The sequence below is a fragment of the Equus caballus genome, chromosome 14 (assembly GCF_041296265.1).
Source record: "Equus caballus isolate H_3958 breed thoroughbred chromosome 14, TB-T2T, whole genome shotgun sequence".
NCBI classification, from domain to species: Eukaryota; Metazoa; Chordata; class Mammalia; order Perissodactyla; family Equidae; genus Equus; species Equus caballus.
Genome location: NC_091697.1, coordinates 12578528 through 12592386, shown reverse-complemented (window position 1 = coordinate 12592386; position 13859 = coordinate 12578528). Strand labels below are relative to the sequence as shown.

General features: G+C 56.5%; 1 protein-coding gene across 1 annotated transcript in view; it reads left to right on the top strand.

Moving 5' to 3' along the window:
• The first annotated feature begins 11948 nt into the window (after positions 1-11948).
• The window catches only part of LOC138917601 (uncharacterized), a 101273-nt gene continuing 99362 nt past the window's right edge, over positions 11949-13859 (top strand). The window contains exons 1-2 of the mRNA XM_070234700.1: positions 11949-11976; positions 12013-12368. Of these exons, the coding sequence (XP_070090801.1) occupies positions 11949-11976; positions 12013-12368 (384 nt within the window). The remainder of the gene's footprint in view (positions 11977-12012; positions 12369-13859) is intronic.

Below are 13859 nucleotides of genomic sequence, written 5' to 3'. Positions count from 1 at the left end.
TCTGAAACCTTTTTAGCACCACTCTGTGGCAGGTGGCAGCTCGAGGATCCCCAGGGCACGGGCCCAGCAGCATTCAGCAGGAGGAGCCAGAAGACGAAGAGACCTCCAGGGCCCCACCCACCCAGCCCACCCCAGCGCGGAGAGAGTCCGGGCTGCTGGAGAGCACGCTCTGCCTGTGCTGTGACTGTCCCACCCATGCGGGCGCTGGGCTGCTGTTGGTGTCCTCTGTGCCTGGATGTCGCCTAGAACGCCTGGAATCAGACTCCCTGAGCCCCTGTCCCTCGGCACCGAGGAGGCAGGTCCTGCAGAACAGACACGGCTCCCAAGCTGCTCACTCGAGGGCCCCTCGCTCAGCCACCTTTCTCAGCCCTCACTGTGTGTGCCCTGCCCTGTGCCCCCAACACGCAGCATGGGGTGCACAGGCTGTGCAGCCAGCAGGGCCCGAAAGCCCCCTGGGCCACCAGCCTGGGGATCGACTGAGCAAAGGGGTGGGTTGGGGATGACGTGGGAAAATGCATGGGAGGTGCTTCCTCAGCAAGATGTCCAGCCGCGCAGGCCCTGGAGAAGCCTTACCTGACAGTCTGACCCTCATGAATGCCAGCAAGGCCAAAGCCAGCAGCCTGTGCGGCCGCCTGAGGCAGGAGAGCTCCGCTCTGAGGGACCGGGCCCAGGGCCGGGAGGTTTGATAGGGGCGCTGTGAGCCTTACCCAAGGCCAGGGAGGAGGAGCCCTCCTTCCAGACAGTTCCGTCAGCCGTGGGAGTGATGGTCATCATCATCACCATCATCATCATCAAGCCCGCGGACTGCTTACTGGTGCCGGCCCCACTTTGATAACTCATTGAGTCCTCCCAGCCCCTCTATGATGCCTCCTCTCGTTTTATAGGTAAGGAAACAGAGGCCCAGAGAGGTTCATTAACCTACCCAAGGTCACACAGCCAGCGAGTGGTAAAACCCCAGTAAAGCTGGGGTTTGTGAGGGCTCCAAGCTTTGTGTGCCTGTGCATAGGCCAACTGCCCCCTGAGTCCCCCCTCCACTGGGACAGGACCCACAAGCTCTCCAAGTCCTCTCCCAGTGGCACCTTCTGGAACTGCAGGCTATGTCAGTTGAGTCATGTCCGTCACTCCAAGGACAAGCTTGTCCCGGCCGGGTTAATGCTCCAGCTCATCTGCTGACCTCCCTCATTGGGCCTCGTCACCCACCTTCCCGTGAGCCCAGTCCTCAGGAGGCCCCAAGTTGACACACCACATGCCCTGATTGCGTCTGAGATTGTCTGCTTCCTGGTGCCAGCACAGAGGAAAATGAACAGATGAGTCTGACACTCAGCCTGGGAGAGGATGATGCCCAGGAGCAGCGGGGGTGGGCAGCCTCATCCGGAGGGCAGGGGCCTCTGGGGTGGGCAGCCCCTACGTGGAGGGCAGGGGCCCCTGGGGCGGGCAGCCTCATCAGGAGGGCAGGGGTCCCTGGGGCGGGCAGCCCCCATCTGGAGGGCAGGGGCTTGGGCTTTGTATACAGTAGGCATTCAGCAAATGCCTGTCGATTTATTGAATAAGCAAGGAAGGAATGTAAGCTTTGGCAGGAACATGGGCCTTTGGTGACACTTAGGCCTGGGTTAGAATCCCAACTCTGACACTTGAACAGTTCTCTTACTTTCCTTCCCTGAGCCTCCGTTTCCCCACCTGGCCTCTCAGGGGCGTTGTGGCTGTAAATGAGGTACATGATGCAGTGGATGCCGTTGGTGCTCAGCCCACATCTCCCTGGGGCTCTTCCATCACGTCTGCACACCCGGCCCCAGATACCACGTGCTTACTCCCTGCAGCCCTCCCCCCTGCACCCCTCCTCACGGGGCGCCCGGGGGCTCCTGGAGCAGAGCCGGGAGTGCCTACAAATGCCCCCTTCCTCCACCCCCACTCCAGGCCCTCAACTAAGGACCGACAAGTGCAGAAGTCTGAGAGGCCAGCTCCTGTCTCAGCTCCCTCTGAGGTGGAGCTGATGCCCTGAGCTTCCTGCAGCGTCAGGCTGAGGCCGGGCTTCTCCTGTACAAACCCCTGGCACACAAATGCTTGTCTCAAGGCTGCTTCCAGAATCAGCTGGGCTCGTGTGTGGCTCTCCCCTGGAGCTTGAGCCCTGCCGACATTGCCATGGGAGAGGGCCTTCCTCGTCTCCCAGAGCCCTGCCCTTAATAGGCTCTGATGAGGACCTGCTGTTCTTAAGGAGGAGCCTGTACCCCCTTCCCAAGGGCACACCGCAGGGCTCTCATGAAGGAGGAATGTCAGCAGAGTCCCTGTTGAAAGCATCTCATTTCAGAAATCCAGCTTACTTGCTTTTAGCAATTGCTAGCATTAGAGAGTTCCTTGTCCCTCACAAAATAAGGGAGAAGAAAACTAGGGCTGGATGCTGAACGAGAGCCTGCTCATTGCCTACCCAACATCCAGTCTCCTCTTCTTGCAAGATGACCAGGTGAGCAGCTAAGAGACTACAGTTCCCACTTCCCTGGTAAATAAGGATGGCTAAGGATACAGAAGTAGGTGTTCTTGGGCTGGACTTCCAGAAAAGCTCCAAAAAAGCTTGTGTGTGCCCTCTTTATCTTCTTTCTTTTTCTTCCTGCCTGGAATATATACGTGATGGCTGACACTGTAGAGGCCATTTTGTGACCTTGAGGATGGAGCCAAACTCTAAATCTGGCAGAAGGGAAGGACAGAGGATTGTGGGTTCCTAATGATGCTCTAGAACCACCATCCTGGTCCTGGGAGCCCCTGCCTTCTGTGACCTGTGAAAACAAACCTTCTGTCTCAGCCACGATTTTCCAGCGCTCTGCTGCTTGCAGCTGGATATAATTCCTAACTAACACAGATGTCACCACAGGTCCACAGTTCTGGTCCTAAGTGAGACGACGGGATTCTCTCCTCCCAGCCCCTCTCTCAACAGGGCCACTTGGTCCTGCTCACAGAGACTCAGCTACAGGAGCAGGTGACCGCTTGACATCACTGAGGAAGCCACACGAGCTCTGGGACCCAGGCCCACTTCAGACAATGGGAGAATTCCACCTTTTGGCATAGGGCCAGAGTGGGCACAGGTGACACCGGGGTAGTTTGTGGTACTGCACAGAATAGGGAGAAATGACGGTGAAACACTTGGTCTCATTTCTCCCTCTGTGGATCCTACAGTCTCGTTATAGTAACAAAGAACCAAAGTGCCAAAGCAGCACTATTCCTAACAGTGGGAGAAAACGGGAAACAACCACATGCCCACGTGCCGTGAAATGGGCAAGTGCGTTGTGCCGCATCCCCCGATGAAGTCCTCTCCAGCGATGGAAGTGAACCGTCTCCCGGTGCACAGCAACACAGATCGCTCTCCAGGCGTAACGTCCAGCAGAAGTCAGACGTGAAAGAGCATCCACTGTGCGACTTCATTTTGAAGCAAAGTTCAAAACCGGGCAAAACTCACCTGTGGGTGGACAGTCGGACAACCATCACCCTCGGGAAAGGCAGGGATGGGGTGAAGGGTGCTCTGGGGCGTGGTCATGTTCTGTTTCTTATGTGGGCTGTAGTCACACAAGTTGTTCGCTTTTCAACATTCATTGAGCTATATAATTAGGATTTGCACACATTTCTGTGTGAGTCTTGAACTTAAGACAGTGCTGTCAGCACCTGGAGGGGGCGCTACTCCTCCCTTTGGCAGATCGTGGAGCTCAGCACAGGACGAGTCCTCGAGAAGTGTATTGTGATGAGCGTGGGAAGTTCAACGGAAGTGCTGGGTGCCCCCTCGCATTTGGGTTGGCTTTGAGAAGAGGATTTAACTGAAAAGAATGACCTTTGCTGTGGGTACTTGAGCTGCTGTGGCAGGTAAGGGGGCGTGTATATGGCATATGTCTAGCCAGGCAGCCTAAACCTGTCCGCAGACCCACATAAGGAGGCCCTTCCCAGCTGTCCGCTTGAAAGGCTCGCTGTCTCTGTCAGGGGCCTGGAGCAGAGCAGGAGGCCACGTCTGCCGTGCAGCAGGCGCAGGGCGAGGACTGCGCACACCGTCTCACCTTAGAGGAAAACGCTGTAAGCTAGTTGTTATCGTCACTGTCAGAGTGTTAATCAGGGTTCTTTGGTTGCACGTGGAGAACATTGACTCCAACTGGCTTAATGAGAGAGGGAGCCCAAAGAGGGAAGGAGGAAGGGAGAGAGAGAGAGGGAAGGAGTGGGGAGAGAGATTTGGTGGTTCAGTGTCTTAGTCTGGACACCCATCATGGGCGCACATTTGAGTGGTCCCAGAAAGCGCTGTGTGGATGTAGGGCAGTGAGAGAGGAAGAAGAGGGGCCGTGCAGGGTGTACTACTGAGTGGTGACCACTGGGGAGTTCCAGGAGTCCCAGAACACATCTCAGGATGTGCCTGACAGCAAGGGAGCCGGGCGGCCCTTACTCAGCAGCTCGTGTCCCTCGGTGGTGGAGGGTCACCCTGAGGCACTAACTTTCTGGCCCGCCTCACACATGCAGTTCCTGTGAGCAAGTTCTGCAGGTGACCACTGTGAAGGCCAAGGGGACACGGACAGGGACCAGGTCACCAGAAAGCAGACGCTAGACGTGGGCCCTGGGTAATGTCCCAGGCAGTCCCCTTTCTCCAGGCCCTGGCTCACTTTTCCTATGCACTCATCTCCACGTGGTGCCCCTGATGTGGGGTCCCCACAACTCCACGGAAAGGGAGCAGCTCTTGCTCTTCCGGTGAAAGTCACAAAACTGGGGGCTTCCAGGTCCAAAGGTGGCCATGCGTCCTTTCTTGAACCAGTCACTGAGCCCCTGCTCAGCTAGGCCCCTGTCACGTGCTCCGACCTGAAGAGGGATGATTCTGGCCCGCCAGACAGTACAGACCAGCAGTGCAGGAACAGCAGCTTCCCAGAGAAGACTTGGGCTCTCTGGCAGCCAAGCAGGCAAAAGTGCAGAAGCCCGCCCGACGCCCTGTAACAGATGAGAAGACTGAGGATCACGGGGCAGCCGCCCGGCTCCCAGTCACACAGCTGCTAAGTGATGGAGCCGGAGCTCAAGCTGGGGTCTGTGTGACTCCAAAGCCCCCACCTAAAAAGTGTTTGGGGGTGTGTGTGTGTGTGATGATAAAAGCACTTCATAAATATTTTCCTCGTGAAAAACCATTCAAACATCACTGAACCTCCCTCTGACAGTGCTGACCCCCAAGTCCTGGTCCCTCCACAAGACAGATAGCTGCCCACGTAGCACCTTTGGGAGAAGGAGAAAAAGGCTTCCCCTCTGTGTGGACTCAAGCCTGAAGGTGCCTGACCTGGAGAAGGCAGCACAGGCTGGCTCCACTCCCCTTGGTGGGCAGCTTTGCGCAGGGCGCATCCTCATGCAGGTCCTGCCTCTGCCCCCCTCATCAGCGGCTGTGACTGCTGTCATTCTGGCACATATCCTTGCACTCATTTTCCTACACATTTACTTACCACTGGGCTAACCAGTAGAAAATATATAAGGTTGTTTTGTGTTTTTAAATACATGAATGCTGGGGCCGGCCCCGTGGCCGAGAGATTAGGTTCACATGCTCTGCTTCGGCGGCCAGGGTTTCACGGGTTCAGATCCTGGGCACAGACATGGCACCTCTCATCAGGCCACGCTGAGGCGGCGTCCCACATGCCACAACTGGAAGGACCCACAACTGAAAATACACAACTATGTACCGGGGGGCTTTGGGGAGAAAAAGGAAAAAAATAAAATCTTTAAATAAATAAATAAATGGCATCATACATGTGTACATCATTTTATAACTTATCTTTTTTTACGCCACATGTTCTTTCCGTGAAGGCCACATAGACTGACTCCGCTGTTTGTAGCTGCTACCTGATTCTCCACATTGTGATCGTGCTATAATTTAATTATTCTCCTTGTGATAGAAATTTGAATTGTTACCAACTTTTCAACGTCACACACAATGCTGAAATAAAAACCTTTATGCCTGTCCCCTTGCATGCCTGAACAAACATTCTTCCAGGAACGGTCCTTACAGTGGGATTCCTGGGTCGAGGGAAAGCACTGTGACAATTCCATGACCTGACAGTCATTGCCGAACTGCCCACCAGAGCGTCGCAGGCTTGCCATCACCCACAGGGCTCTGCGCCCACATCCTCGGCAGCGCCGGACCTCGCGGCTGAATCTGTGCGGACCTGCTGGGCGTCCTGGACCTGCAGAATGCCTTTAGAAGACTCCCTCGGGTCTCCCTCCTCAGAATCTTCCTGAAGAGACTGGTCAGAGCTGCAGCAGAGATGAGCATTTAAAGTTGTTCACTGCAGCATTATTCACAGTGGTGAAAAGGCAGAAAAATATACACATTCTGACAGAGGGGAATACCCAAAGAAACCTTGGGCAGGCTGCTAGAGAGCCATTAAAAGTGGTATTTTTGAGGAAATTTTTGTAACACAGGAAAATGCTCATGAGATGATGTTACACAAAAAGGGCAGGATACAGAACTATGCGTATTTTGGAAAAGATGCCAAGATTGCCTGTGAGCGGGTTGATGAGGCTGCCTCCGTGAGCGGACAAGGGCCTGGGGCCTGGGTGGTGGGGCCCCTGCCTCCCTGCGCGTGCCGTGTGAGCAGCTGGAACCTCTGCTGTGTGCACGCGTTACCTTTAAATGTTCTATTCTGAAATAATTTCAAACCTATCTAAAATTTACAAGCATTAAAAAAATAACATTCTTATAGCCTTCACCTAGAGTCACCCGTTGTTAACATTTTATGACCTTTGTTTTCTCCCTCACTCTTTGTAATAATGCATGGTATAATAATATATTATATATTGCACATTATAAGTTATATATAGGCCTGGCCCAGTGGTGCAGCGGTTAAGTTCGCATGTTCCGCTTCGGTGGCCCAGGGTTCACCGGTTCGGATCCCGGGTGTGGACATGGCACCACTTGGCAAGCCATGCTGTGGCAGGTGTCCCACATATAAAGTAGAGGAAGATGGGCACAGATGCTAGCTCAGGGCCAGTCTTCCTCAGCAAAAAGGGGAGGATTGGTGGCAGATGTTAGCTCAGGGCTAATCTTCCTAAAAAAAGTGTTTTAAGTTATGTTATATATGATATGCTCTGGTTACACATAGTGATGCATCGTATGTACATGTCTGGGAAGTTGCCTCCTGAGCCATCCCTGCACAGACTGCAGACCTCATGCCCTTCACCCGCAATTGCTTCAGTGTGATCTCCTAAGATCCTAGGATCAAGGGCTTTCTCTATGGTGGTCAAACTCAGATGATATTCAAACTTTGCCATGTGTCCCAACAGCATCCTCTGTGTTACTTTCCCCCGATCCACCACCCAAACCAGGACCTCGCACTGCCTTCAGGTGTCACATCTCTCTTTTCCATCTGCCCTGGAATGATTCCTCAGCCTGTCTTTTTTTTCATGACCTTGATTTTTTAAACGTGCGTAGACGGTTGCTTTGTATACTGTCTCTGCTTTCAGTTCGTCTGATGTTTTCCCGTGATTAGCTCCATGCTGTGCAGGTTTGGGATCTCACAGCAGTGACGCTGTGTTTGTCCTTGTGCATCCTATCAGGAGTCACCCAAAGTCGGCTTCTCTCATCACTGGTGTTGTTGACCTTGACCTCTTGGTTAGGGTAGTGTCTGCCAGGTCCTCCAGTGTGGAGGTAATTGTTCCCTCTGTCATTAATAAGTAAATTTTTTTTTTTGAGGAAGATTAGCCCTGAGCTAACCGCTGCCAATCCTCTTCTTTTTGCTGAGGAAGACTGGCCCTGAGCTAACATCTGTGCCCATCTTCCTCTACTTTATATGTGGGACACCTGCCACATATAAAGCCAAGCAGTGGTTTGCCAAGCGGTGCCGTGTCCGCACCTGGGATCCGAACCGGCGAACCCTGGCCGAAGCAGAACGTGCAGAACGTGCGCACTTAACTGCTGCACCACCGGGTTGGCCCCATGTCATTAATAAGTAATTTATGAGTGATATTTCTGTGTGAATATCCTATTCCCCACCAAGCTTTTACTCATAGTTTAGCATCCATCAAATGCCTGACTCAATTATTATCCCGATGATTTCAAGTATGTATTACTTTTACAATTTAAAGTAAAACTTACTTTTAGGAAACTCGTGATTTTTCATAAAAAAAGGTGAGGGATAGATGAAACAAGATTGGAAAAATGTTGACAGTTGGTGAGGCTAAGAGATGTGTGCTCTCGTATAGTTATACTATTTTTCTCCACTTTCGTGTATTTGAACATTTCTATACTAAAAGCTTTTTAAAAAGTTATTTTACACTAATTAATAGTATTCATGCTAAAATTGTCTTCAACTTAGTTTGAAATGCATGAAAACATAAGGGAAATGGAAGGACGGCTAGATGCCGGGGTGGGGGGATGGAGAGAGGTGTGTAAAGACCGGAGGGCTCGCGAATGCAGTGTCACGAGGCGAGAGCCTGGGAGGTCTTTGTGGGATTCTGCCAACTGCTTTGGATGTTCAAAATTTGTCATAAAATGTGGGGGGAAAAGTGTTTATTCCTAAGTGGAGGGTTATCTTATCATTCTGTTATACTTTTCTGTGTTTTTAAATCTGCTATAAAGAACACAAGTTACTTTGTTTTTTATATTTACATTCGATGCTCAGTAATTCAGAGGCTCTAAGAGATGGCTGGCCAGAAGTCCTGCCCCACGGCGAGGGATGAACAGGCTGTCCTCCTGGCTTCTCTGAGGACGGCCCCGGGTCTGGGGAAGGCCTGTGCTCCAGCGTGTTTGGGACTGGTCCCCATGGACAGAAACACTGACGGTCCCTCAGGAACTGAGAGCAGGTGCCCCTTTGAAGAGGAGCGGCTCCTTCCTTCCTCCCTCAGTCTCTTCCCTGGATGCCCACATCACTCCTTGGCTGGCAGACACTCAGCTTTCAGGGAGCTGCTCTCCATGTGGGGCACAGGTTTGGGGGCCCTCTGTGCACACTGTGCCCTCCAGCATGCTTTTCTGCTCACTCCTCTGTGCCCCCAGGAAGGAGAGTGGGGGCAGAGAAGAAGAGCTGAAGGGAGGAGAGGCCCTTGTGAACGCTTCGCACGGCAGAGCAAGGGAGGCCTGGCCCCAGCTCCCACTCTGGCCTCCCGGCCAGGTTCCCAAACGCAGGCTCGGGCAGCTCCCTTTTCTGACCTTTTTTGAGGAGGTATTTAGTCTAACAGACAGGTTCAAATCCCAGCCTCACTGCTTCCTCGTGATGCTGGACAAGCATGTTCTCCTTTCTGAGTCTTTATTTACTCGTCTGGAAAATGGGGCTGTCCTGCGAGCTGAAGGAGATGATCCACATTAAGGGTGTACCCGTGCCTTTTGCAAAGGGCCCAACAAATGGTCACTGTCCTTCCTCCACCTGAAGCCTCTTACTGTCAGCCACTCTTCTAGATGGAGAGCCAGCGGGCACAAGACTAGTCCTCACTCTTCTGCAATTGACATTCTAGTGAGATTTATTATCAGTCCATGTGATCAAAAGCCGCTGATTTACTCATAAGTTCTGGGGTTGAATACAAGACCCCGGATGTAGAAAAGCAGTGAAATAAGTGGAAAGTGCAAGGGACGTCTATTCAGATCCTCTGGGTGCCGGAGCCAACTGGTTGCAGGTGGCAGCTCAGGTGCACTCAGGTGCCTTATCACAGGGATGCTCAGAGCCGATGCTCAGGGTCCAGATTCCTCCTAGGAGCCACATGGCAGGGCCTCCAGGAGAAAGAGGGTCAAGTTCAGGGTGACCCATCCCCTGGCCCTATCAGGAGCTGACATCACTTTAGGGTCCCCTGCCAAAATACAACTACATTTTTCTTTTTTTTTAAAGATTGTCACCTGAGCTAACAACTGTTGCCAATCTTTTTTATTTTTCCTGCTTTTTCTCCCCAAATCTACCCAGTACATAGTTGCATATTTCACTTGTCCTTCTAGTTGTGGCATGTGGGACGCCGCCTCAGCATGGCCTGATGAGCGGTGCCATGTCCGCAGCCAGGATCCGAACCGGCAAACCCTGGGCCGCCGAAGCGGAATGTGCGAACTTAACCGCTGTGCCACCGGGCCGGCCTCTGGAATGCTAGCTCTGCTAGGGACTTGCAGTGTGACCTCAGGTCAGGATCTTGCCCCCTCTGGGCCCAGTGTCTTTATCTATAAAACAAAGGGCTGGAGCTGAGGGTCTCCAAGGGCCCCTCTGGTCCTGAGGCTCTGAGGCATCCTGCTCCTTTTCTTTTGCCCAAGATGCCCTTCATTTACGCATCTCCTCAACTCCCCATCGCCCCCCTGGGCCCCCCAGCCACCTCACAGGAAGGGCGACCAGACAGGCTGTGTGTGGTGAGTGATCACATCAGGCCCATGAGCAAATGGCCTCAGGCAGCACTCGTGGCAGATGACGAAGGGGTGGCGGGCTGTGGGGGCCGTGTCCCGGGTCACAGACTTTCCAGCTGGTCAGGGCAAGGGGCCTCTAGGAGCCAGGCCAGGGCAGGCTGGCAGCTGCAATGTGTGAGTGCACCAAGAGTGGACTCCAGAGCCCTCCAAGCCTGGACCCTGCAGCCAGCCTGCCCTTGCCCTTCGCACCCCAGAGCAGGCTGGCAGGGGCTGCTTGGACCTTATGTACGTCTTATGGGGACAGGCAGAGGGAACTGAGAAGCTGGTGCTGATTGTGAGAGATTCGAACCCTGACCCCCAGCATCCAACACACACACACACTCACGTGCATGCACACATATATACACTCAGTCAGACACAACACACAGCTACAGAAACTGACATACACTCACACACAGGCATGGACACACTGAGATGCTCATACATACAACAGACATGCAAGCAAACACAACTCAACCAGGCAGAGCAGACAGACAGACAGACACACACACACAGTGTAAACACACAGGCAATCCCACAGAAACACGGACATGCAGGTATCAGGGCAGCTGGATAGCGCAGCTACCCACAGACACACACAGACAGGCGGCACCGTCTCACACATACACAGCAGACACACAGATGTACGCCTCCGTACAACCCACACGCACACTCACACGTCATGGACCCACGGATAAACAGGTCACTATGCACGTAGATGCATAACGTGGCCATGCCTCTATTTACTCTCAAAGGCAGCCAGACCCCACCGGGACATGCACGGACACTGACACCCAAGGAGATGCTATATCCATAACTTTCATGCACAAATGCATGCACGCATGCAGAGGGATGGCCCCTACAGTGACCTGGTGAACCAGAGGGTGAGAACTCAGGCATGCGGGCTCCAAAGAAACCTCCATAAGCCAGCCTGGCCACATGCAGGGCTGCAGGCCAAAGAGCGGCAGCCTTTCCCTGCCCTGGCCAGCTGGCTATCCTCCAGGCCCTGGTGCAGATGGGGGGGCCAAGGAGGGGGTGGTCCAGCTGGCCGCCTGTGTTGCCCGACTCTTGCAGTCCCAGCCTGGCGCATAGTAGGTGTTAAAACAAGAGCTCGGAGCTGGGCCCGGGTGTCCAGAATGGAGGCAGGAAGACCAGGCTGGAAGCCAGGTTTGCGGAGAGCCGGCCGGAGGTCTGCCCCGCCCCCGCAGGTCCCCGCCTCCGCAGGCCCCGCCCCCTGCAAGCCCCCCGCAGGCCCCCGCCCCGGCCCAGCAGCGGTCAGGGGCTTGGCGGCCTGGGCGCCAGTCCACCAAACCTGAATGTCCCATGGCCGCGCCCCCACCTTCCTGCGCCTGCACAAGTTACCTTGCGCACGGCGGCCTTTCGTCCCGCCCCCGGCTCCCATTGGCCGAGGGCTCCCTTTGTTAGCCGGGCGAGCCGCTGCCATAGGCCGGCAGGGCCGCCGGTCGCCCTGCCGAGGCCCCGCCCCGCCCCGCGCCTCCCAGAGCGCGCCAGCCGCTCCGCTCCCAGTTGCTGCGGCCGCGCGGCGCCGAGGGCAGCCGCGGCGACACCGACCTGGAGCGGCAAGACCCGGCGGCGGGGGCGGGCCGCGTCCATGGGCCTGCGGCGGGCGCTCGGCGGCCGTGCGGGCGGGCGGCGGGGACCTCGCGCTCTGTGAGGCCCGCGCCCGGGGCCTCCACGCGATGGGAGGCGCCCGCGTCCCGGCGCCCGCGAGGCCCCGACCGCCGCGCGGCCGGGTGAGAGGCGGCCGGCCGCGGGGCATGCGGCGGCGCCCGCGCTGAGCGGCCCGCCCGCCGCCGTGCATGCTGCCGCCGCCGCCGCGCCGTCCGCCGTCCGCCGCGCAGCGCGCCGGGCCTGGCCGGGCCTCGGGGCCTGCGCCGCCGCCGCGCGACCATGTCGGCTGCCAAGGAGAACCCGTGCGGGAAGTTCCAGACCAACATCTTCAACAAGTGCAAGTCAGAACTGCTTCAAGCCGCGCGAGTCCCATCTGCTCAACGACGAGGACCTGACGCAGGTGAGCGGGCCGCGCGGGCCTCGCGGGCGCGGGTGCGCCGGCCGGCTGGGGGGCTGTGCGGGGTCCGGGGAGCGGCGCAGCGGGGAGCGCGCGGACGGCGCGGGACAAAGGGAGGCTCTCCGGTCGTCCGCGGGGCGCCTCCTCCCGCTCCCCGCGGCCCGGCCGTCGCGTGAGTCGTGCCGGGTGTGCCGAGACTCCAACGTGCCTGCTTCTCCGCGGAGGGGACACAGGGCTCGGGAGGGGCCCGCCGCTGCCAGGACCCCGGCGTCTGTCTTGTGGCCGGGCTCGGACTCGTCCGCCCGGGGCGGCTGAGGCCGGAGGACTGTGCGGTGGCCCGTGGGCGCCCCTCCGGTCTGGCGCAGCCGCCGTGTTCCCCGTTGTGGTCGCCGTCGGCGGCCGGAGAGCGGGGCAGGGTCCCGAAGGCTGGCACGAGCGTCCGGCCTTCGAACTTCGGCTGGGGGGCCCGCTGTCGGCGGGGGGCTGGGGCTCCTCCCCGCCGGGCGCGGAGTGGGGACTCGGGGTCGGAGGGCCGGGCCCCTTGCCTGGCCCGCGCTGTCGGGAGAGGGCTCGGACCCGTCCCGGAGCTCCCGGGTCGGCGTCAGAGCCGCCGCCTCCAACGACGCCGAGTCCTGGGCCCGTCCCTGGAGTGGCTTCGGAGAGGAGGGCTTTGTGTGGGTGACAGCGGCCTGGGAAGTTGGGCTGCGGTCCCCGGTGGCCCTTGGGGCCCTCAGCGGTCGCCTGCGCTCCCGGCGCCCAGGGTTCTCCAGAGCACTGGCAGGGCTTTCGGACGTGCGGGGTCCTTGCCTCCCTGACCCACCCTCGTCTCCGTCTCCTCAGGAGGCGTCTGTGGCCCCTTCTCGCCGTCTTGCCCAGCCTCCATTCTCTGAGAGCTTTCCCTCCCCTCCCCAAACGAGACCAGGGGAGCTCCTTTCGCATTCCAGCCCGGTGTGACCCAGGTGTCGCCGTCCCTTTGCAGAAGAACCCCCGAGATGGAAAACATTGCTCTGAAGTGCCGCGCCTGGCTGTTTTTCATGGTGCTTAAGCGCTCCCAGGGTTTGACTTGTTTACATGGCAGAGCGGAGTCGGGTGGCAGGGCAGGGGTTGTGGCCTGGGATGTGGTGCCTTCCTCTGAGGTCAGGTTCCCAGCAGCCAGCGAAAGACCCCTTTTATCTAAAACCAAAAGCTTAACCAAACACTCAAGGCTGCAAAGTCATAGATTGTCAGGGCAGAAGGGCCAGGTCAGCTTGGGAAAGGGTGGACCTCAGTTTCCTGGTGAGTGTTCTGGGGTGGGGGGTGGGCTTTAAGGGAGGTTCTCTCTTCTTGACTGGACGCCTTTTTCTGGGAAGCAGTTTGTGTGCTGATGAGGGTCCTGGACCAGGAGTCAGGAGACTTTGCTTCTAATCTTGCTGTCACTTTCAGCTGCACGACCTTGAACAAGTCCCTTTGTATAGTTTCATTTCCTTTTCTATGAATTGGGACTAGGGATCCCTG